The sequence below is a fragment of the Sarcophilus harrisii genome, chromosome 1 (genome assembly GCF_902635505.1).
Source record: "Sarcophilus harrisii chromosome 1, mSarHar1.11, whole genome shotgun sequence".
NCBI lineage: Eukaryota > Metazoa > Chordata > Mammalia > Dasyuromorphia > Dasyuridae > Sarcophilus > Sarcophilus harrisii.
The window spans coordinates 122,980,790-123,004,299 of NC_045426.1; the positions used below are offsets into that span (position 1 = coordinate 122,980,790).

The 23,510-nt window shown below is 37.8% G+C and overlaps 2 protein-coding genes across 7 annotated transcripts in view; one reads left to right on the top strand and one right to left on the bottom strand.

The window, feature by feature from the left end:
- The window catches only part of GTF3C1 (general transcription factor IIIC subunit 1), a 127,258-nt gene extending 126,089 nt beyond the window's left edge, over positions 1–1,169 (bottom strand). For both annotated transcript variants that reach the window (XM_031962724.1, XM_031962718.1), the window contains exon 1: positions 903–1,169. In XM_031962724.1, coding sequence (XP_031818584.1) covers positions 903–1,123 — 221 coding nt within the window. In that variant the 5' untranslated portion in view covers positions 1,124–1,169. The remainder of the gene's footprint in view (positions 1–902) is intronic.
- The window catches only part of KIAA0556 (KIAA0556 ortholog), a 271,875-nt gene that overhangs the window by 59,022 nt on the left and 189,343 nt on the right, over positions 1–23,510 (top strand). For 2 of the 5 annotated variants that reach the window (XM_031962742.1, XM_031962755.1), the window contains exons 1-3: positions 1,254–1,332; positions 10,131–10,248; positions 22,052–22,108. In XM_031962742.1, the coding sequence (XP_031818602.1) occupies positions 10,173–10,248; positions 22,052–22,108 (133 nt within the window). In that variant the 5' untranslated portion in view covers positions 1,254–1,332; positions 10,131–10,172. Of the gene's footprint in view, positions 1–1,252; positions 1,333–10,130; positions 10,249–22,051; positions 22,109–23,510 lie in introns of those variants that run through there. The other 3 variants (XM_031962790.1, XM_031962749.1, XM_031962770.1) reach the window with 3 other exon arrangements.

A 23,510-nucleotide genomic window follows, 5' to 3' on the forward strand; every position in this document is an offset into this window, starting at 1 on the left:
GAGGGCTAATTTTGAGTACCAGCTGTAGCAGACATATTATTTTAAATGTCTCTTCCCTTTTCTGGATACCAAATTATTCATACAACCAACTCAAATATACTTCAGTTTAATAAGCATCTACTCTGTACAAAGTCCTGTACTGGGAATAGGATGGAGGAGGGGGAAAAAGAATGTTAAGATACGACACAATTTCCCGGTCCTTTCAGAGCTTACAAAAAAAAAAAAAAAAAAGAGAGAAAAGGTAGGGAGTTGGAATACATGAAGCGGAAGACCTCTTCGGCTCTAACCATATATATAAATCGAGAGCTTTGACATTCCCCAAATCGAACTTAGCGTTGCAGAATGAGCCAGGGCTTGGGAGATAAGTGGCAGAGTAAGTGAGGAGGGAGGGGCGGAGCCCTAACGCCAGAACTGATTTCCCCGAGTTCAAATCTAGCTTCTGACACTTCCTAGCTGTGTGACACGGGTCAAAACCCTGAGCCCTGCTGGCTTTCGTTCCTCATCTGTAAAAGGATCTGAAGACGGAAAGGGCGAACGCCTCCCGTGTCGGTGCCAAGAAATGTCTCCCCGGGTCACGAAGAGTCAGACGCGACCGAACCACTACTAGCTTGGGCCTGACTTCCCCTCGGCCTGTCAACAGCTCGGTGCCCAGTAGCGACTCACGCTGGCTCAGTTCTCCACCCCGAGCCTCAGCTTTCTCAATCTGTCAAATGAGGAGCTTGGCCTACTTAGGTCTCTAAGCTCTGCAACATGGGCTCCTCGTCCCTCCCCGCCTGAGATCCCCGGCCCAGCTCGGGCTCCCCGGGAGCCAGGGTCTCCCTTCGGGCTCCCCACTTCCTGTCTCCAGGTCCTCTCTCCTTCCCGTCCCCACCCCCCGAGCCGGGCCGGGCCGGGCCCCTGACCGGTCTTGCAGCAGCAGTTCAGGTCGATCCCTGGGCTCCACGTAGAAGCGGATGTCGGAGTGGGCTGCCAGCGCCCGCCACAGGAACTGCTGCGTGTGGGGCTCCATCGGCAGCGGGAAGGGCGGCACCCGCGACTCCAGGCGGCTCCACAGCGTGGGCACCGACAGCCCATCCAGTCCCTCCAGGGCCACTTCGTCCAACAGGGACTCGAGGGCGTCCATCCTTGCCCGGCTCCCTCAGCCAGCGCCTCGAGGAGGCCCACAGCGCGCCGGCGCCGGCGCTGACGTCACTACCGGCGAGGAGGCGGGCCGGGCTCGCCGTAGGCTGTAGTCATTGGCCGGCGGCAGGTTTGTAACCAGGGGAACTGCAAACACTGTCGGGGCCGCTTCCGGTCCAAGAACCCGGAACCGCCGCTGCTTAGGGATGGAGGGTGAGTGTCCGTAGGCCCTCTGACCCTCTCCCTCGGGGATCCTGGGGCCTGGCTCCTTGTTTCCTCAGCGTCCCCCCATTCCCATGGACCCTGGTGTGGGTTTCCCGTCGTCCCGTGCTGATGGTGGTGCTTCTTAGTGGGTCTGGGCCCCTCGGGGGTCGCAGTAGTGGGGTGGGCTGGAATGAGGGAAGGAAAATGTGGAGGCCCGATCCGGGACCGGTTTGCTTTTGACCTGTGCGAGTCTTCCCTGTCCCTTGGATTAGGACTTCTGTAAAGCGGGGGGTTTGGGGGGAAGTATCACGCATTTGGGTTCGGCAGGCGAGGAGGAGGAGGAGGAGGGAATATGATAATAAACATTCACATTTATAAAGGGCTTTTTGTCAAAGGGTGCTCCTTACACCCCCACACCCTCCCAGGAAAAGAGTGCAAATCTTTCCCTTACCCTTTCTGCAGATGAGGAAACTGAGATCCAGATAGGCTCAGTAGTTTGCCCAGAGTCGCAACCAGCGGCAAAACTACTACCCCCACTCTGGTCCTCTAGAATTGTACTAACTCACCTCCTGGCGTGCAAAGAAAATCCAAGTGATGGCTGAGACTTAATTCGAGTCACTTCGATCAGCCCTGAAGGCAGGCGTCTGACGTGTGCACATCTATTTTCAGCCCTCGCACTGGACCTGCGGCTGCTCTCTCAACTTCAAACTTGACTTTGTCAGGCCCCTTGGGAGAGACTATCCCGGTTCACCCACTGATTTCCCCCTCTTCCCCATTCTCTAGTGGTAGAAGGGCTTGGATGAGTACTGATTGTGGACTGGTTGGTGCTAGTGTTTTCACAGCCAAGAAATAAACCCAACCCCTTAATTACATAGGATTTGGCTACTGTGAGTTTGTAGTTACTGCGATATTGAGATGGGGGAGGGGAAGGAGAAATTTCTGCCAGTTGAGCTGGGCTACCTGCTTGAAGGAGACCTCTGTTCGTTACAGTCGAACAATACCAGTTTGCCCTTATTTGGAAGTGAGCGATTTTAGAACAATTTTAATGACTATTAATTTTATGAGCATATGTGAGTAAATCTCACGTCTATAGATATTATAGTAAATCACAAATTTATAAATATATTTTAAAATAAATTTAGCATGTAATTACTTTGAGAAAAGATTTGTTGTATAATTCATTTAAGCTCCCTAGTATCTATCCAATGATCAGCTTAAAATTTTTGATTTATATTCAGCTTTCTCAAAGAAGAAATATTTCTTAAAGTGAGACATAAAATACAAGATGCAATTTGAAATTATAAATCTGTCCTACTTATAATTGCATCTCTCCCAATGTTTAGGTTATAAATATTTAAATATAAATATATTAGATGAATTTATTTGAGTCAGCAAATAATCAAGCTTCTGCCCAAGAGAAATCTTTAAGGAAATCCAAGTTTTTCCCTTGAATTTTGTAGAAAATTTATTTGAAATCATTAGTAGTCCTCTTTCACTGTATATTGGCATTTTAATTTAGATTTGACTAGGTGAAACCCTATCTGGCTATATGGAGATTTGTAGCTCCTTTGTAAAAGACAAGCTTTTGTACTGTTAGGGGTTCTACACTATTGAGAATGGTTGGGGGGGGGTGGAAATCTTAGGAAATTTGATCGTTTTAAGAAAGAAAAATTATTTTATATTTAGTTCAGACATTAAAAGACAATACAATTGATGATATTTTAGATTTATATTTCAGAGAGATAGAGTGGTGAATTTTCTTTTTTTGAAGGAATTTTAAAATTTACAAAAGGATTCATAGTAATAATGAATGCCATTTTGTCCTTAAATAATGTCAGTCCCTCCCAAAATGTATCAGTTCCAAAAAGGTGAGGGCTGCCTGCTTAGCTGAAAAGTTATGTGTGAAAACCATTGATAATTTTTTTACTCTTTGCAGGATAAATATGTCATTTGTTTACTCTATTTGCTTAGCAATTTCTTTAAAAAAAAAATGATTGTAAAGGTTAAAATTCAAATTAGGCCATCAAAATGAATAGAGAGGAACAATTTGTAAAGTTTGAATTGGAAAAGGTATTTATACTGTTAAAATAGGTGTTTTGTGTTTTGTGTGTTTTTCTTCTCATTTAAAATGAACAGCATTCATGAGGCAAAATAAACTTATGTACTAAAACTCTGTGTCTGTTCTATTGTCCTGTATTCTTTCCTTCCACTTACCAACTGAATTCATTTCTTTTCTCTCAATTTCCTTCAACCTTTATTCAGTATCTTAACAATTGCAGTGCTTGATATTATTTTATTTTATATAACATTCTTCTGAAAAAGGATGTGAAAATGGAAAATGAAAGCCTAATCAGCTTATAGCTAGATAAATATAGCTAGATAGAGACTAATCAAAGCTCTATCATAAACAAAAATGGATGCAGGATTATCCATTCAAAATTTTAGTTGGACTATTTAATAACTACTATTTTTATAGTACTGGTTTATAAAACACACATACACAATATGTATATAGTGGCCTTTTGAAAGAATAATGCAAATGTTATCCCAAAATTACAACTGAGGGGAAATAATGTGACATGTTTTTATGATTTCCATAGTGTAGATTATACTTCCACCAAGGTCCTTTAGTACCTTATTATCGTATATAGGTGATTTTGGTTTATGCCAGAGATTATGCCAAAGAAATATGAGCTCTGGCAGATTCTGCTAAAATGGGCAAGTTTTTGTTAAGGGAAAGTGAAGCAGTGCAAATGATGAGGTTAGTGGTTGAGAATTGGGGCGGGAATTCCCTCTGGTTGGCACAGATCCAATGCAAAAGAGCTCGAAAACCCAAAACTCTGTCAAAATGGAATTTTATTGTTGGCACCGAGAAGCCAGTTTTGCTAGGAAGACAGACTTCTTAATGGCAAAGGTCCTGTCAGGGAAATAACAAGGGTTAACACTGAGAAGAGAATATCTTCATAGCGGGCAAGAGTCCTGGCAGGCAGCTTCGCCAAGAAGAGAGCTTCCTTGGCAAGCATAAAGGATTATGCTTTTTTTAGACTTCTGCAAAAATTTGGGTTTCAGAGTTGTCTTTTATTAGCCATCTGAGGCTTGGAGCTGGGAGCTGTCTGGGCTAATCATAGAGGACCATCAGTCAGAGATCTGCAATTGAATGAAATCACTTAACTTGGGAAGGACTTGTCTGGGAAAGGTATGCTTTTCCCAGGATCTGAGAGTCTCCCCAAAGGGGACACAATTTCAGGGTTCACCCCCATCAAAAGGAAGGGATTAAGCACTAATATAGAATACCTACTGGTGCCAGGCAACTGTGCCAAGTGCTTTTACACATATTATCTCATTTGAACTTCACAACAGCCCTTCTAGTTAGGTACTATTAGTCCCACTTGAAAGTTGAGAGAAACAGTAGTTAAGTGATTTGTCCAGGATCATACAACTAGTGAATGAGGTCACATTTGAACTTAAGTCTCCTTGACTGACCTAGTGCTCTATCCACTGTGCTGCCAGTTCTGTCTAAATAGTTGGAAAACAAACAAACCATAAGTTCCCAGGTTTATTGTTTGAAGACTACACTATCCTAGCTAAGTTTGGAGAAGCCACAGTAATTTCAAAAGATCATTTTCTTGGTTATAGTAGTTTTGTAATCTGTATTGGAAAGAGTGCTAATATTGACAAAAGTCCAGATAATTAACGATAGAGAAAGAAAACAAGGAAACTGAAATTCAGAAAGTTAAAATTATTTTCTGACTGTCACAGCTAGCAAAGGGTAAAGGTCAGGGTGATGAGGTTTAGAGTTGGGGAACCCAAATGAAATTAGGGTTTCTGGTGGTCAGGGAGTTAAAAGATAAGGTCTAGTGGCAGGTTTGGGGTTCAGGGAGCCAAATGGAGAGGGTTGGCTCTCCTGCACTCCCTTGGGATTAGGCGCAAGGGTAGGGAGTTTTGGGAAGCCCCCTTCTGGCGGCAGAGGTTCTCTGTAAAGGAATTTAGAGACCCGAAAACCTAGATTGATAAAAGAGGTTTTTTATGGGGATTGGAAGTAAGATTAAAGTGTGATTAGGGAAATAGGTGAGGGTAAAGAGAGGATGGCACTGGAAAGAGTATTCCAGTGGGCAGAGGCTCCTTGGGATGCCAAGCATGGTATAGCTGGCATGTTTGGAATCTCTGCAAAGAGAATTTTAGTTTGGTTCTTTTTACAATGAGAGATTTAGCTAAAGGGGATCCGTGGGTGGAGTCCCAAGTTGGCTCCTCGCTGGGTTTCAGCTAGGGCTAGAATTTGAATTGAATTCATTGAGTATCAGGACTGAGCAGACCCCATCCAGATAACAAAGATGAAACTGTTTATTCTTTGGGATGGGGTCCCTCACTGAGGCAGAGGTGAAGGAGATTTTCTCCTTTAAGGATTTTCACAGTTTCAGGGTCCCTTCATTCCCCCCTCAAGCAGTCAAAACTTAAATTTATTTAAGGGAAAAAGGACTTGTGGCAGGGTCCCTTGTTGAGGCAGAGTTGAAGGAGATTTTCTCCTTCAAGGATTTTCAGAGTTTTGGGGTCCCCTCTTCAAGGGCTCAGTCTAGATCTTCTCACTCCAGATATGGTGTTCATCAGACTATGCCAAGCCATTTCCTGAGCCTGCAGTATGACAAGTTACCCTGATTCTATATAACTGGACTAGACCTCATTATTTACATCTTGTCTCCCTCATTGCCCTACTTGAGGGTAGAAACTGTTTTGGTTTTTCTTTGTATTCTCAGCACTTTATCGCAGGCCTAAATTATATATAAGCACTTAATAAGTGCTTATTGATTGAGAGACTAAGACTTCTTTCTCTCTCATAGAGGTAGGTACCTGTACCCTCCTAGGGTTAAAGAAAACTTAGACATTATATAGGTCAGCCTTATTTTATGGTGACAGAAACAGGCCCAAAGAATTAAAGTAAATTACCCATGCCTATATAGCAAGTTGTTAGCCGAGCTAGTTCTAGAACCAGCATCTCCTGACTCTGAAACCATGTTCTTGGGGCTCAGTTTGTTGCTTCTATGGAAAAATATAAAAAAGGCAGCCTATGTCTCTTTGACTTCTGGATAATTTAACTGGCTTAGTATAAGCCTTTCCACAATTCTTCACTAGACTGTCCATTTTCTATTTGTATCTTTTCTTTCTCTCCTTTGCTCTTTCTTCCATCACTGTATTCAATCTCCTTTTCATTCCATCTCTTCCTCTTCCTTATCCTCTCTTCCTTTTCTTGATGATGTTACTAAAAGTTTTTCCCATGCCTCATTTGGTAGCATGCTGCTGTATCTAAAATCCCTGAAGACTCACTTCCATTGCCCCAAATCAGTATTACTTCAATACATAGTAATCACGAAGTTCATAAATTTCCATAATTATTAGGGACCTCACCATCCATCCCATCCCAACTTATACCCTAATGGCATCCTCTACTAAAATAGCTGAGAAGTAGTCTTCTAGACTGTGTTTAAAAGCAGCTAATAAAGAGGAATCCTTCACCTGTAAGGCAGACCATTATACTTTTAGTTGGTTGGTTAAGAAAGTTTTTTTTTTTTTTTTTTTTTTTGACTTTTAGCTTAAATTTGCCTCTTTTTAGCCTCCCAGTACCCCTGATTTTGTCCCCTGGAGCTAAATAGATCGATATGCATCTTAAAGCACTATGGACATTTTCCAATCTTCCACCCAGGAAACCCTCACCTTTTCCCCCTTCTTCATACTTTAAGAACAATAATCAAATCAACACATTGACATTATTTCTGGAAAGAATTATAAATGTGAGTATCTTGAGAGTAGGGTCTATCTATAGTACACATACTATACATGTGTATAGTAGTTTCTTAATAAGGACTTTATTCATCCAGAAGAGTTTATAGGATTTTGGTCTAACTGCCCACCCTCCTCAGTTTTACTGAGGAGGACAGTGATACCCACAGTAGAAAGTGATTTACCTGAGATCTCATGGCTATTGTAAATGAAAAAACTAGGATTTGAACCCAGGTCTTCTGACTTGGTATCCAAAGGACAGTTTAATGTGTAGTTGGTCAAGCTTCTAGTAGAGTCCTGGTTACTATCACTGCAGAGAAATGATGCTAAGAATCCTTGTAGAACTACAATGTGACCATTTCTTTCTGAAGACAACTATGATTCCAAGTCATAGAATCATAAAATTTTAGAGCTGATCATTTAACCCTTCCCCCTCAGTTTACAGAGATTGAAAGTGAGGTCTAATGAGGTGAAATGATTTGTCTTGAATCACAGAGTTAATAAATGACAGAGCTTCAACTTAAACCCAATTCTCTCAACTTTCAGTGTTCTTTCCACTATGCCATATTTATACATTTTATTTCTTTATCATTTAAACATGTTTTGTGTATTTTTTGTTTTTATACTATAGTCTTGGTGAGAGGGAAGTTCTCTCAAAGTAGAACCCTCCTCCATGAAAGAAAACAATTAAGCACAAACTTCTGACTGTGTTATGAACTAAAATTTTTACCTTTTATTTATTTTTTAAATATCCTCAGGGCTTACCAACGTCTGGCTTATACTTAATAAATACTTGGTTACTGGCTGATAGAATCTAATAAAGTATACAATATTCTCTCCTAGTAGAGCATCCTGTATGCCTTCTCCCATACTTAAAAGTATTTATAGTTCATTGTTTGGGACCTTCATGACTTTTCCATGTTTGCCTTCCTATTTCAGAGTTTGGTCCAGACAATGGTATCCTATTAGTGATCTTTTCATTTATGTTACTGTAGTAACTAACTGTGCCTCTCACCCTCCCCACCCCCCAGTCAATGAGCACTCACTTTGATTCTAGTTTTTTACTACCACAAAGAATATCTCGCATTATTTTCCCAAAGAGATCAAGATTATTCATATTTTGTGGATCAACCCCCAAATCCTTTTGAGGTATATTAGTGGGAATAATGATCTAGTAGGTACTTTTGAGCTAGAGATTTGATTTTAAACTGATAATGTCAGTTTAAGGCAGAATTAGTATTTAGTCTTCTGATTTTTGGAGACTCAATTTGCCTTTCCTCCCCTTATGCATTCTTGTTACCGATATTAGCAGAATTTCCATTCTGAAATTTTCTAATTTCTGGAGAAGAAATGTGAAGTTCTTTTTGCAAATTAACCTTTTGAAAAATTTCTCAAGTTTCCAGTCAGTTTAGCCAGAATAGTTTTCTAAATGCAAATAATCTTCAGTGATTACCTTTTGGGCTATTCAAGAATGTTTTCTAAAGATAAATAAATATAAATGCTTTTTTAGAATTTTCTGTACCAGTTCCTTGGAGTGAATATAGATGGGGTTAGGAATAACTCTCAGATGAAGGCAGAATGAAAGTTTATTAATTAATTGTAAGTCCATTTTTTACATGCATATGTCCTACTTAACAATAAACTGAAAAAGTATCTCAAATGACTGTTGTATATGAAATACTGCACTAAAAACTCATAAAAAGAGAAAATTGAAATAGTCCCAGCTCTCTAGAAACTTAGATTTTTTTTTCTGGATGAACCCATTGATACTTAAGAAATAATTCATTGATGGGGAGAGCACCCAACAACTGAAGGACTAAACTCAGGAATTGGCACTTGAGCTGAATTTTGAAAGCAAGCTAAGGATTTTTTAAAGATACAAATGTTAGTACCTTCTTGGGGATGAGAGATAACCTTCTTGAAAGAAGAGAAAGGCCAAATTCAATATCTTCTAGACTATTTTGGCTTGAGTAGCACATAAAGGGAGAAAATATGAAATAATCTTGAAATGGTCATTGAAAGTCATATTTTGGAGGGCTTTAAATGCCGTGCTGATGAGTTTTATCTAGTAGAAATAGGGACTGAGGACTTTTGAATAGAGGTGTAATATAGTCAGACGTGTGCCTTAAAAAGATTATTTTAATATCTGTGTAGAGGAGAGATAAGAGAGTAGAGTTTGGAAGTCGGAAAAACCAGGTAAGAAGTTATTTTAATAGTGTAAATTGTAGAGGTCAAAGGATTATGTAAATTTAAAGACTTAGTAGGAACCTCCTGAGGAAACTGAGAAAGATTAAGTGACTAGATCACACAGATAGTAAGTAGCAGATTTTAGATGGGAACTATGAGGCCTAAAGTAGTATGACTACTATGGGTATGGAGCAGCTGGAAAGACTTTTATCACTTCATTTCAATAAGCATTTTCTATTCTGTGCCAAATAGTAAGTATACAAAAGTAATGACAAAAGAGATTCTGCCCTGATGGAGCTTATGTTCTATGTGACGTGTACAAATAAGTAAAAAATATATATACAAAGTAACATTAAGAAGGAGAAAATACTAGCAAATGAGAACATCAGGAAATGACTCTTAGAACATGGTAATTAACCATATGCTTTCAAGGAAGTTAGGGACTCTGAGGGAGAGGTGAAATAGTTAATTTCAAGTATGTCATGGACTTCTTCTGCCAGGGCACAAAGACAGAAGATAATTTATCATGTATATGGAATAGGTGACGACAGTTCAATATGACAAGATTAGAGTTCTTGGAATTATACTTAAAATGCCAACAAAAAGTGATTATGATATTGTCATTTCTGATAACTGAACAAAATTTGAGTAATTGAGAGGTTGGAGGGATGTATGTATTTTAAATGAAGAAGTTTAATAAATAATTGCCAGACTTTAATTTTCTAAATGTTACCATTATTTATGGTAGATTCCTTTAAATTGAGCCCCTACAAAGAAATTCTTGATAATGAAATGGGGAATAGAATAAAATAAATGCTCACCAGTGCTTCCTCCTCCCATTTACACAGCACCTATGACTCACTCATGATTTACTTCTGGCAAGATCTGAGATGGAAGGCTCAGGAAATGGAACTAGACTGTGTAGTTCAGATGGCAACTGCCAATTGTTTGGGGACTTTTTTAAAGGTCAGTGAGGATATCAGGTAAACACTACAATTTATAGCATATACAGATGAATAAGTACAATATTAGTGAATATAGAGCTGGGAAGCATTTGGTAGATAATCTCATTTTATGAATGAAGAAACTGACCCCAGAAAAATAGAGTGATTTTTCCCAGGTTAAATAATCATTTTACTTTTGTTCTGCCCTCCTCCCACTTCTAATCTCTGAAGAAATGGGTTTCTTATAGTATCCCAACATGTATGTGAACATTGCAAATTATTATTAGCTTTATTAAGGAACAAATGACTGCTATTTCAATTTTTTGAAACCACATTCTATCATCATTTAGTTTTCATCTTTTTCCTTATGGTCTAAATTAATCCCTTAAGTAAAAAACAATTTGTTCCTTCATGATACCATAGAAATCTTTTTTTCCTGTTACCATCAGGATATTTCATTTTGACTTTTCTTCAGCTTTATTGGGTTTGAATCTTTTTTCTTTAACAAATTGCATTCTTTTGGTTCTTTGTAGGAAAGTCCTATAAAATATCTCAGCATAAATGGGTTCTTTATGTGGGAAAATGTTATATAAGGGGAGTTCTCCCCCCCCCCCCCAGGGGATCCCATTGTAGTGAGAGCCATCTTTCTTATAGGATTTGTGCAGTCTTACTTTCACTCTCTATAGTAATAAAAATTTTAGAGCAAGGCTTTCATTACTTGGCACATTTTGTCTCATGTGCTTGCATTTCTGATGACTCCACACTATTGCTCAGCCCATCTTTTCAACTTTTCACTTTGCCTCAAATGTCTACTAAAGAGTCTTGCAAATTTTTGAGGTTTCCATGAATTCATTTACTGATTAATCTGAAGATGAGAGAAAGAGACAGAGATTGAGACAGAAAGAAGGAGCAAGAGAGTGTTTATTGATTAATTGGGGGCTTTGGGGTGAGATTCAGGTATCAGAATCTGATCTTCATACCTTACGAGAACATCTAGTTCAATCTCATTATGTAACTGAGAGCCACAGTAAAGTTTCTTTTCTCAGTGTCACACAAGTAATAAATGGAAGAGTATAGCTTAGAATTCAGGTCTTGAACTTCACTGGATTGGGGGAAGTCATGGCAAAATAGAAAATACATTAATCTTGGAATGAGTCAATCTGAGTTAGGATCCTGGCTCTGCTACTCACTACCTTTGTGAATTTGGGAAAATCACTTCACTTACATTGGCCTCAGTTTCCTTATTTGAAAACGAAGAGGTTGACATAGATGATCTTTTAAGTTTTTTCCCAGTAATACATCTCTGACTCTACTGACCTTGGTTTCAATTCAAGGTCTGCTATTTACTACCTGTGTTACTTGGGGTAAATTAATTCCTCTCTCTTAGCCTTAGTTTTCCCAACTGTGAAATGAGAGGCTAAGTACTCTCTGAAGTCTTTCCAGCTCTAAAATCTATATTCTTAAGATTTTCATGTAAGACATTTCAATATGCCACATTACTTCAGGGGTCACCAATATTGTTGCTTCACTTTCTTAAGAATTTCACTAATTCAAATTGGGCTACTTTAAGAGAATTGAACCTGATATGTTCACAGGAAGCATTGCTTCAATATCCAATAGGGTTGCTTTACAGATCATCAGGTCCTTAACAGTGAGGCTTTACAACATCTTCCTACACATCTCCTATATTGATTCCCTTCTCCTCATACAACTAGGCCCTAATTTGTAGACTATTGCATTAGCCTCCTAATTAGTCTTTCTATTTTCACTCTCTTTCTTCTTTACTTCATTCTCCACATGGTTGCTAGATTAGAATATCTAAAGCACAGATATTGCCATGACATTCTCCTGATCAATGATCTTCAGCAGCTTCCCTATGGCTTCCCCTATCAAATATAGATACCTCTATTTAGCATTTAAAGGCCTTCACAATCTAGCTCCAACCTGTACTTCTAGATTAATTTAACATTTCAGGCAAATGGTCCACTTGCAATTCTCCAAAGCACAGGCTGTTTTCCTGTTCCAAAAGGTTCTTCTCTATATTCCCCATAATCCTTTCTACTTTTTGGAGTCCAAAGCTCCTTTCAAGATCTAGCTGAAGGATTACCTCCTACTCCAAAGCCTTTTATGATTCTTGTAGGTATTATTATCCATAAATGTGTATTGTTATATATTTCAAATCTACTTTTCCAAATAGGCCGTATTTCCTCTACTAAAATATAGGTTCTTCAGGGGTAAGAATTTTTTAATTTTGGTTTTGCATCTTTTTCCCCCATCCCCCCAATCCCTTTTCTGGCACAGTACTTGACATATGTAGATATTTATAAATGCATATTGAATTGGAGCAAATTAAAGATTAGGAGGAAAAGACCTTTAAAGACATCGAAGTGAATAAACCATTGAAGAGCAACCAAGGATAGAGCATATCAGAAACTAGTTGATGGGTAATAAGTTAGTGAGAAAATAGGATTTCACTCCCAAACTGTATATTGAATACATGTGCTTTTTCAAGAACACACCTGCTAAATAAAATGTCCCTTTACATAACATACACCTGCATTATTTACAGAACCATAACTAATGCATGTCTCCTTATGTAATACAAAGAATCTCTATCCCCTAGAAACCTTAATTAGCATTAATGTAGAACATTATATGCTTGAGGATAAAATGAGATAATAGACATGAAAGCATTTAGGAAAATTAAAGACATCATTCATATTGACAGACTAGTGGTATAATGGAAAGAACTATCCACATATATCATCTGGTTCAAATCTTACATTTGCTATTCATTGCTTATGTTACTTTGACTCTTGGGTAACTAGCTCTCTAAAAAAAAAGTACCTAGTGAAGGAAAAGGAATGGGTATTTATTTATATAGCTCCTACTATGTGTCAAGCACTAGTTTTTTAATAAATATTATCTCATTGGATCCTCACAACTATCCTGGAATGTAGGCGTTGTTATTATTCCTCATTTTATAGTTCAGAAAACTAAAGAAAACAGGATTAAGTGAATTGACCATAGTCATATACCTAGTAAGTGTCTGGGGCTAGATGTGAGGTTAGGACTTCCTGATTCCAGGCTCATCTTTCTATCCACAATGTCACCAGCTATCTCTGTTCACAAAGGACAGCTCATGAAAGGAAATTTGAAATGAAGTTGTTTTTCAGATTGATAAATAAAGGCACATTCCACGTTAGTGGAAGGTTCATTTTTGAAACTGCAAATGAGAGATTTCATTCTAAATTAGCTAAATAATTAATCTAAATACTTTAACTATGGTGACTTTTGTTTTGTTTTGTTTTTATCCTATATTCTAATTTTTAACTGCTACTTGATTTTTGTGGATGAATGATGGTTGTGGAAGGAATCTTTGAATGTAGAGTAGATATCAGAGCTTTCAAGCTCTGAACTGAGACAGAAACAAGAAGATTAAGAATGAAAGAGGACATCTAGTCCTAAAGATATTTAGTCCAAGTCCCTCATTTCTCAAAAAGGTCATAGAAGCACAGAGAGAGGAATGCAACCGCAGTCCCAGGTCCAATGTAGTATGCTTTCCTCACATGATGAAGCTATTTGCTAGTATGTGGGATGGGTGCTAGACCCCCCCTTATCTAAATTGACCACTTGAAGGCATCTTCAGATACAAACAGGAAGCATTTGTTCAGTCCTTGAAAGGAGAGGCCCAAATACACCAGCTAAACAGATACTAAGCCTTTCAGCTCCCATTTCCCAGCATGGTGTGCCTGGCCTGGCAAGATGAATTGGTTAAATAGCAAAAGACTCATTGAATCGACTGAAAAAGAAGTAACCCTTGACCAATGGACAGCAATACTGCCTACTTCCTGTGGGTCATGTAACTTCCTGAAGCTTATTAGGCCTAGAATCTGACCTTTTCTGCTCTATAGACCTCTGAGAATTCATGTGATTTTCTGAAACTTAGGCCTAGAGTATGACCTACTCCTTTTCAGAGACTTTTTGAGAAATCTTCACCTGATTCCATTCACTTCCTCCTCTTTTTCATACTTTGAAGATTTCTCACACCAATCCTGATATAGTTTGTCCTTGTTATCTAGGCCATCAGGATGGTCACTCTCTTGACTATTAACTGTAAACTCTACCATTTACAACCAATACCCACACATCAGTGGAAGCTTTCAGGAACCATTTTAGCTAAGAAATCTTGAGCTAGTCTAGTGATTAAGTGCATAAGCAAGCAGGTGACAGGATATTGCTGCTTAAAGCAACGACCAGGAATCTGAGACTCAGCTTCCACCAACTCCCACCATTTGTCTTGGAACCCTGTCATCATAGACCAACAGATTGTTGTCTGGCAGCCATAGAACTACAGCACTCTTGAGGTCTAGTGGCCTCAGGGCTGTTATCCCATCCATCATTCCCACCTCAAGCAGTCCAGACCCAAATTCATCTAGGACAAAGGGACAAAGGTCTCATCTTCTGGAGCTGCTTTAAGCTGATAAGGGGTATAGAGCTGTCCCTGCTTAGTAAGATTCCAACTGAGGAGGGGAGACAAGTGATTTTGTAGATGGTGTGTTGAATGTCAGAATCAGGTATCAGGTGATTTCAGATTGACTAAGTAGTTGTAATATCATGGCTTGAAGTCTGGAAGAAGCAACTCTCACAAGTATATTAAAAATGCAAGAATTAAATATGAGAAAAAGAATGAACAAAAGTGGAGTTAATATGGAGATTTCAAGGGATAGTAACCAGGAACCCCACCCAGAGGAAGACTGGGAGGAGGGGACTAGATGAGGCTATCATGAATGTCTCTCAGCCAAACAGTTTTTCCTAGAATACCAAAAAAATGTTTTTTTTTCCCCCAAAATTCCTTATTTCCTCAAAGGAAGTAGGGGCAATGGGTAGAACATTGTGGCCTTAAATGAGTATGATCTCCTTTAGCAAAAACTCTAGAGCTTTTTTAGTCTTATAAGGGAAGGCTTTTGTCCATTTAGTACAGATGTTAACAAAAGTGAAAGCAGTTTAAAGCCCCGGCAAAGGAACATATGTGTAGGCCTTTTTTACAGTCCTTTCAGAATTTACTTGCCTGGCAGTTATATGAGGGAATACAGGAGTGAAGAGTTGGGGAATTAAAGGTGCCATGTTCAGGGGGGCAAATGGGAGCAGCACAAGCAGCTGAATCCACAAGCCTGAAGTGAATCCTTTCCTTTAAGAAACCTAACAGAAACCTCTCTAGGTTCATGCAGTAATTGTTCCCTTGTGTACTTAATGGAGAAATGTTTGTCTGTCAAAAATCCCCTTTCTATATAGCCCCCATAATCATGCAAAACAAGAAAATCGTATTTGAGGTCAGTAGAGATATTCATTCTCATTTCTTTCCCCAATTCTAAAGCTCTCATATAGGCAAAAATACTCTGAACCTGGCAGGGAGTCGAAATCTCCAATTATTAGCTCAGGATGAGCTTAGGGTCTTCCTCAATTAGAAGAGCTGTGGTAGCAAGCTCTAAAGCAGGAGGATCACCCCAAAGACACCAAGTTTCTTTAAGAAGTAAGCAAGGGATCTAGGATAGGGTTCCAGAGACCTCCTAGGACCTGGCCCTGCCTTCTGTCTATGTACTATGAAAAAGGTAGGGCTAAAGTGGGGGAGAGGTCAGTTTAGCTTTCAAGGTCTTAAAAATCTTGGCCTGATCAGGGTGTGATAAGATTGTCTGCTGCTTCTCCCTATGATCAAGCAGGAGGTAGGAGGTGGGCCAAATACTTAGGCATGGTGGGGCTTCAGACAAAGAAACTCTCACTCTAGGAAGCAAGAGAGTTAAAAAGTTTTATGGCAGCAGCCTGAGAAGCTTCCAGGGCTGGGCTGCAGATCAAGATATCATCTACATACTTGTGTCTCATGTTTTCTACTGACCACTTGCTCTGATTACAGAAATTTTCTAGAATCAGAAAACTGATTCAGGGTCTATCCTGAGAGCACATACATGATAGGATAAAGCATCCTTAACTCTAACAACCCAATCATGCAGTAACAAATCCATCTCATAGCCAGACTCAGGAATAATCAGGTGGGAAACAAAGAAATAGGACCGCAAAACTGAGTCAGAATGATCCCACCTTAAGCAGAGGCTAAGGTTCTCCTCCCAGCTCTTCCCCAGATAAGACATCCACCTGAATAACTTAAATCATTTCTCTGGAAAGGTGGGTTACTGACTTAATGATCCATTAGGCAATCATATCCAAGTTCAAAATTCAAAACAATATCAGTTACAGTCCCAAGAGAGTTCATCTCAATAGCAAGTTTTACCAATCACGAGTTTCAGGTCTATATAAAAACAACAAAAAATTCTTACAAACCATTGTGCATAACTTATCAAATGCATCTGCAAGACAGTCAAAAACTATTGCAGGGATATCAGGTTAAAATTCTGCTCTGGGTACTTCAAGCATATTATCATATTCATTAAACAAGGAGACCATTATGCACTTAAATAAATATTAGATAATTTGCTGAATGTGTTTTGAAATAACTACTTTTGTAATGCCAAAGAAACTGAGCAAGACAGAGGTTAGAGACCAATTCAATAGTTTATTAAATGGAGAGAGATACTAGGACCAATGGATCCATGTTTGGTCCCAGGGCTGGACGAGACTATCATCTCAAAGAGTCCAGCCCTGAGTATTGGGACAGCAAACTTTTTTATAGGATAAAAAGAACGACATAATGGGGGAGATAACCTAATGGTGGGGGAGGCTCCTAGGATGACACAATGGGGGGAGGTTACTGATATTCTAATGACATCTAAAATGGATAAACCTTTACCCTGTCAAACATTGAGAAGGCATGTCTATAACCTAAACATATAAAACCTTCATCTCATCAAACATTTAAGAAGGAGTGATTATAGCCTGGGGTTTTGGAGCAGAGCAACTGAGGTAGACCTTTATCTCATCAAACATTAAGAGGGAAAGGTTATGAGGCAGAATAACTAAATAGGAGAATTGGAGAAACTGGGTCATGACATTAAAAGGGAACTTTGGCACAACACTTTTAGAGAATTTGCAGTTAACCAGAAATCTAACAAACTTCTCTTAGAGGTTTTGACATAGCATCACAAATGACTTTGCCTTAAAACAACCACAGACTTGAAAAATAAAAACATTCAGTTATTAACAACATGTAAATGTAAGCTATTCCTTTAAACAATAAAAGCAATTAATGTTAAAGTAATTTCATTTAATCAGTAAAGGGGGAGGGGGAGTTCCAGTGAGTGGGCTTGTTTTCTTCTAAGAAGCAGCCATACCTTCTGGTGGGTTAAATCTTCATCTTTCCAAGCCCACAGATCTTTTCCTTTTCCTTTTTCCCCACTCTACTTTTCCTCTTTAGAGCTAACTCTTTTAGGGTATTAAGTCCCTTTCAGAATTTAGTCTGCCAGCTAAGGGCATGCCCCAATCTCAAGGTGTTTCTTTTCCCCTGGCAAATGGTAAGTTTCACTAGGAGCTTGACCTTTCCATAAAAAGATAAAAGATAATAGCCAATATGAATTCCCCACATGACTGAACCCCAACTTTGGTGCTATCATCATCTTGTGTCTACATATGTACATAACCCACATAATACCCAACAATATTAGGTTTTAATATTACAATAACCCCAAATAATTTAACAATTTCACAATTTTCATAAGTGATAGTCAAATAAAAATGACATAGCCTATCACAAAAATGGATGGGAATCTCACACGTAATTTATAGTCATTTCTAATTTTAACATACATACCAATTAAAAAGTTATTTTAAAAATCAATATTTTATCTCATGATATTTTAACTAGATGTTCAATTCAAACTATCAACTGCTTTTGCAAATCAGTCTTTCTTGTCCCTTGTTTTTAAAATCACCTTTTAAAAAAAAATAAACTTTAAAAATAAGATTCACAATATAGCTAATATCTAAATAACTTTGGACCAAATTTCATAAAACTTATACATATGTCCAGCAGCGCTGACAAAATTTTAAAGCATAGCTTATATTTTTTACAAATTACCCAACATGCATTTTAGAAAGCAACATACTTCATCTTCATACTTCATACATTCATACAAAAATGATCCCCTAAAGTAAGCTACTTTAAAGTTTTAGTAATCTTTTTTTAACTTAAAATCAAATCAAATACAGGTTTAAATTTCTAGTAGTAATGTTTCAATATTTGCACACAAATTTCTAAGATTTTGTGCTTAAAGTAAACAAACTCACAATTCTAGCACATATAAGTTAATAGTGATTGTCTCATATAATTTTAATAGTGAGAAATTCATCATAAAAAAATTTATAACTCATTTTGATAGCTAAGAAAGTGGCCTTATAAGCTCAACATTCCTAAGATAAAAAAGCTAATCATTGTAAGTTCCTACTTAATAAAGTTTTAGATTATCAGTAAACTCATTCCTTCATTGGGATCTATATAACTCAAAAAAAGTTATTTCTCAGAGATAAGCTTACAAATAGTTTTAAGCTCACCAAATTTATAGTTTAAAAGGAATTCCAGAAGAAAACTCCTTTTCACTTTTTGTCAGTTTACTTTTTTTTGATTGACATCAGCTTTCTTTGTTCTCTTTTATCTTCCCTCATTCAGAGCGGCTTTCAAATGGCTTTTAAAATGCAAATCTGATGAAGATAAGATTTTACTTTTTTTTTTCCTCTGTGGATCAGAAAAGACTTGAAGACTAGGCTGTTTGCTACTAGGTTTTGAAAGCAGCCAAGTGCTTTTCTGTTTTTTTCCCAAAGTTCCCAAACTCTTCTGTCACTGCAAAGAGATTACAATTGATATAAAACTGCTTTTACTATCATACCTCAAATAACAAATTTCACTGAACTGATTGAACATATTTTCTCTTTCACTCACTCCTCCTCCCACATGTCCCTTTATCCTATGCACTATGCTCCTTGTGGATTTGCTTGAATATGCTTCCAAATTAATTTACATACACATACAAAATTCATTTATCTCAACATTGGTATTGTATGTTGGTCACATCTAAAACTGGTATAAAATTATCAAATATGAAGCAATTAAATCCAGGAAAGTAATTAACACTCATATAGCATTTGTTTTATGATAAGCATTTTTTGTAATCTTGAAATGACCAAATGCCAAATTCTCCCATCATTGCTCTCAAAAATTAGCTTACTTTTTCTGTCACCCTCGGCTTGGCCAGAGCTTAAATCCACAGGAAAAAGTCAGGCTTTTATTTTTTTATTTTTTTTTTTTTATGGCAAAATATTTCACAGAACGGACATGATACAGACATTCTGTACAAAGACACAAATACAAATACAAACAAAAATTATAATGAAGAAGACCATTCCTTCATCACACAAAATAGCAAGATATCATCAAATGTACTCTGGTGGTTTGGTCTGAAGATCTGAGGCATCTTCAGATACAAACAGGATGCATTTATTCAGTCCTTGTAAGGAGAGACCCAAGCATACCTCCTCAGCAGACACAGAGCCCTTCAGCTCCCATTTCCCAGCATGATGTGCCTGGCCTGGTGAACAGGAAATGAATAGCTAAATAGCAGATGACTTGGGTTCATTGTAGACTGAAAAGGAAGTAACCCTTGACCAAGTTCAGCAATGCTGTCTACTTCCTATGGGTCACGTAATTTCCCAAAGTTTAGGCCCAAAGTTCTGACCTTTTCTGCCCACAGACCTTTGAGAAGAGGGATCAATGTGACTTCCTGAAATTTGGGCCTAAGATCTGGTAAACTCCATCTCAGAGACTTGTTGAGAAGTCTTCACCTGGTCCCATTCACTAGTTTTATTTATTTCTTAATTTTGAGTCATACTTCAGGTCCAAATCATAGTGGACTTTTAATTGGTTACTCTGCTTCCTTTCCTTTCCTTTCTTCTGTTCATCTTCCATACAACTACTAAATTTATATTCTCAAAACACAAATATGATTCTTATCCTTCTGTGACTTCTGTTGCTTCTGGGATAAAATGCAAACTGCTATTTAAGATTTAGGGATTTAAAGTCCTTTATGATTTGGCCTCTAGTCCCTCCTTGTAGCTATCCTAGACATTACTCCTATTCTCAAACTTTACAGTCTAAGCATTCCTGTCAGGCTGTTCCATTTTGACTTGGCATGTACTCCTATTTTACCTTGGCTTTCTAGAATCAATTCCTAGCTTTCTTCAGACCTCATCTCCCATGCTACCTCTTCCATGAACCCTTTCCTAATTCCTCTCCACTCCTCCTCATTTGTCTTATATATACTTTGGCTGCATTGTGTTTATATTTTTCTGAGTGCATTTAGTTTTTCTAATGAGAAAGTAAATTCTTTGAGATCAGAGTCTGTTTTATTTTTGTCTCAGTATCTCTAGCACCACACCCAAGATAACATGCTTATAATGCTTGTTGATGTATTGATATTCTGCCTCCTTACATGCATCCAGCTGCTCTTTCTAAGTGATGACCCCTGTCCCCTCTTCTTGGCTTTCCCCAGGTTACTCTCCCACATTTGGAGTACAGTCCCTCCTCGTTTTTGTCTTGTTTGATCCCTAGATCAAAGAGCAGCTTGAGTTCCACCTTCAACACAGAACCCTCCTGATCTCTCCAGCTCTTAGTGTCCATCACTAATTCTAAATAATATTATTTTGTATATATTTTGTGCCAAACTATTCCTCTGTAGAATGTAAGCTCCTTGAGGGCAAGGGACTATTTTGTATTATTTTTTTGTAAACCCAGCACAGTGTCTTTTGTATAGCAAGAATTTATTTAACATATATTGAGTTGAACAATCTTCTTGTACTTTTTCTATCATGGGTGATTTCTTATTCACTTAAACCTAAATTTGCCTGTTTCATCTAATAAATGAAATGGACAGAATAGCATAGTAAGAAAAGCAGATGATTTGAAGTCATGAAACTTGGATTTGAATGATAGCACTGTCTCTTACTAAATATGTGATCATTAGCTTCAGTTTCCTCATCTGTGAAATGGAGATAGTAATATCTGTAGAGAGAATCAGTATGACGTGGTAGGCAGAGGGTCCCCTTTAGAATCAGAATGCCTTAGATTTGAGGCCTGCAAAACTAGGTGACACATACTAACTATGACCTAGAACATGAACAAATCATTTAACCTCCCAGTGTTATCACTTAACCCTCTATGTTCTGGATAAGTTGCTGATCTTCATTGGTGGAGAAGGGAATTCCACCTTCAGGCACTAATGAGATCAAAGGTCCAGACCTCTCTATTTCCCCTCCCCTCTTCCATCCCCAAATACCTGGAGTCCTGAACTCACTGGGTTATATTTTGAGATTTAATGAAATAATATATTTATAGTGGTTTGCATGACATAAATTGTGCTGTTATCATTTAATGATTTCTTAACTTCAGTTTCATCATCTATAAATTGGAGGTACTAATACTTATACTACTTACCTCAAAGAGATGTTTTAAAACCTTAATATCCTCTACAAATTTGTATTCTACAAATGTGAGTTATTGATATTATTGTAGATAACCTATGGAAATAGGTGCCCAGAAATTTAAGGAACAATTGATTGCAAACACTGGGGTGGGGGCAAAGGTATAGGACACACAAATATTTAGCCCTCAGGCCCCTCTCCTCCCATCTTCTTAACTTGGACACATGCAATTAGTTCCTCTCTCAAACTGTATATCCTGGGAAAGAGGACTTCAGAAAAACCCAGAAAAAAAAAAAAAAAAAACTCAGGTTGGTCTTCTGTTCAAATGAAAGAGGTACCCACATGTCTTTGCAAATGGGCATTACTTTTGCTTTTGTTTTATTTTTTTCATTTTTTTTACTGTACAGAATACAAGGATGCCCTACAAAATTACCACAGGGATTGGAGCTCAGAATTGGTAGCAGGTAAGTATCCCCAGAACCCCAAATGTATACATATGGATATATGTCTATGTAAATTTTATTTAAGTGTACAAGAATATTCATGAATTATTTCATAGGAACTCAGTCATCTGAAGCTCAGTTGAAAAAACTGGCATATTCAGCATGAAGAAATGAAGATCTATGAGGGACTTTATCCTCAAGTGTTGTCAGATTGATGAGGGATTAATTTAACTCTATGGTTCCAAAAGGCATGAAATTTAGAGGCAGATTGCTGAAAAGCTCCTACCAATTAGTACTAGGAAAGAGTAGAATCATTTGTAATGAAATACCTCATGAAATAATGAATTCCCCATCACTGGAAGTGGGTTTTTTGTTTGTTTGTTTGTTTTTTTGCTGAGGCAATTGGGATTAAGTGACTTGCCCAGAGTCACACAGCTAGGAAGTGTTAAGTGTTTGAGGTAATATTTGAACTCAGTTCCTCTTAACTTCAGGACTGGTGCTCTATCCACTGTGCCGCCTAGCTGCCTCTATTGGAGGGGTTTTAAAGAGAGTCTAGATGACCATTAATTTGAAATGTTAGGCTCATAAAACATCAGAATTGGAAAAGACTAGAGTTCATCCAGTCTTATTCTTTCATTTCTCAGATAAAGGAAACAAACTCCTAGAGGTTTTCCCATGTTTAGAGAGCAGTTAAGCCTGCTGATTCCTGAAAATGCCTTCCAATGCTAGGATTACATGATAGGAAACTTTTCCTAATTTTGACAATTTCAGTAATATACTTAGCTGTTATTGAGGTAATAAGTACCAAAAGAGAAAGGTATAAAGGGTGATATCTTTTAAAATTAGAGAATAGTTTTAGTTAGAAAGATGAAAAGATATCAGCTTATTTAGGACAGAGAAAATATAAGTGAGGGAGAAAAGAAGATCCTTCAACTCTGTGGAAGAACTTGTAAAATATGAGAACACTGAAATGCTGAAATAAATGACCAGAAAGGTACAGGATCTTTCTTCTCTCCTTTTTTTAAGTATTAAAACTTCTGCTTTATAGTATAATTTAAACATGTTCCTGCTGGTAGCCTTGATGATAGGCTTTATGATGTGTCATCCCCTAAAGATGATAGCTAAACTAACTGGGAAGCATAATTATTCTTGCAAATGATAGACTGAAGTTCTTGAATATGGCAATTGGTTCCCAATATGTATGTACTTTAATCTTACATTTTAAAATAATTAAATATATTTTCCATTAAGACATTTTATTTTCATATGATTATATATAAAAGTTTTGAAAAATGAACTTGAAATAGTATATTTAAAAATTGTTAGTCTATTGAATTTATGTTATCTCTGCAAATTTCTATTTGCCAATTTTTCTGAAAGGCTTCAATTCACAGTGAAATTGCCCATTACATGAAATATGTGT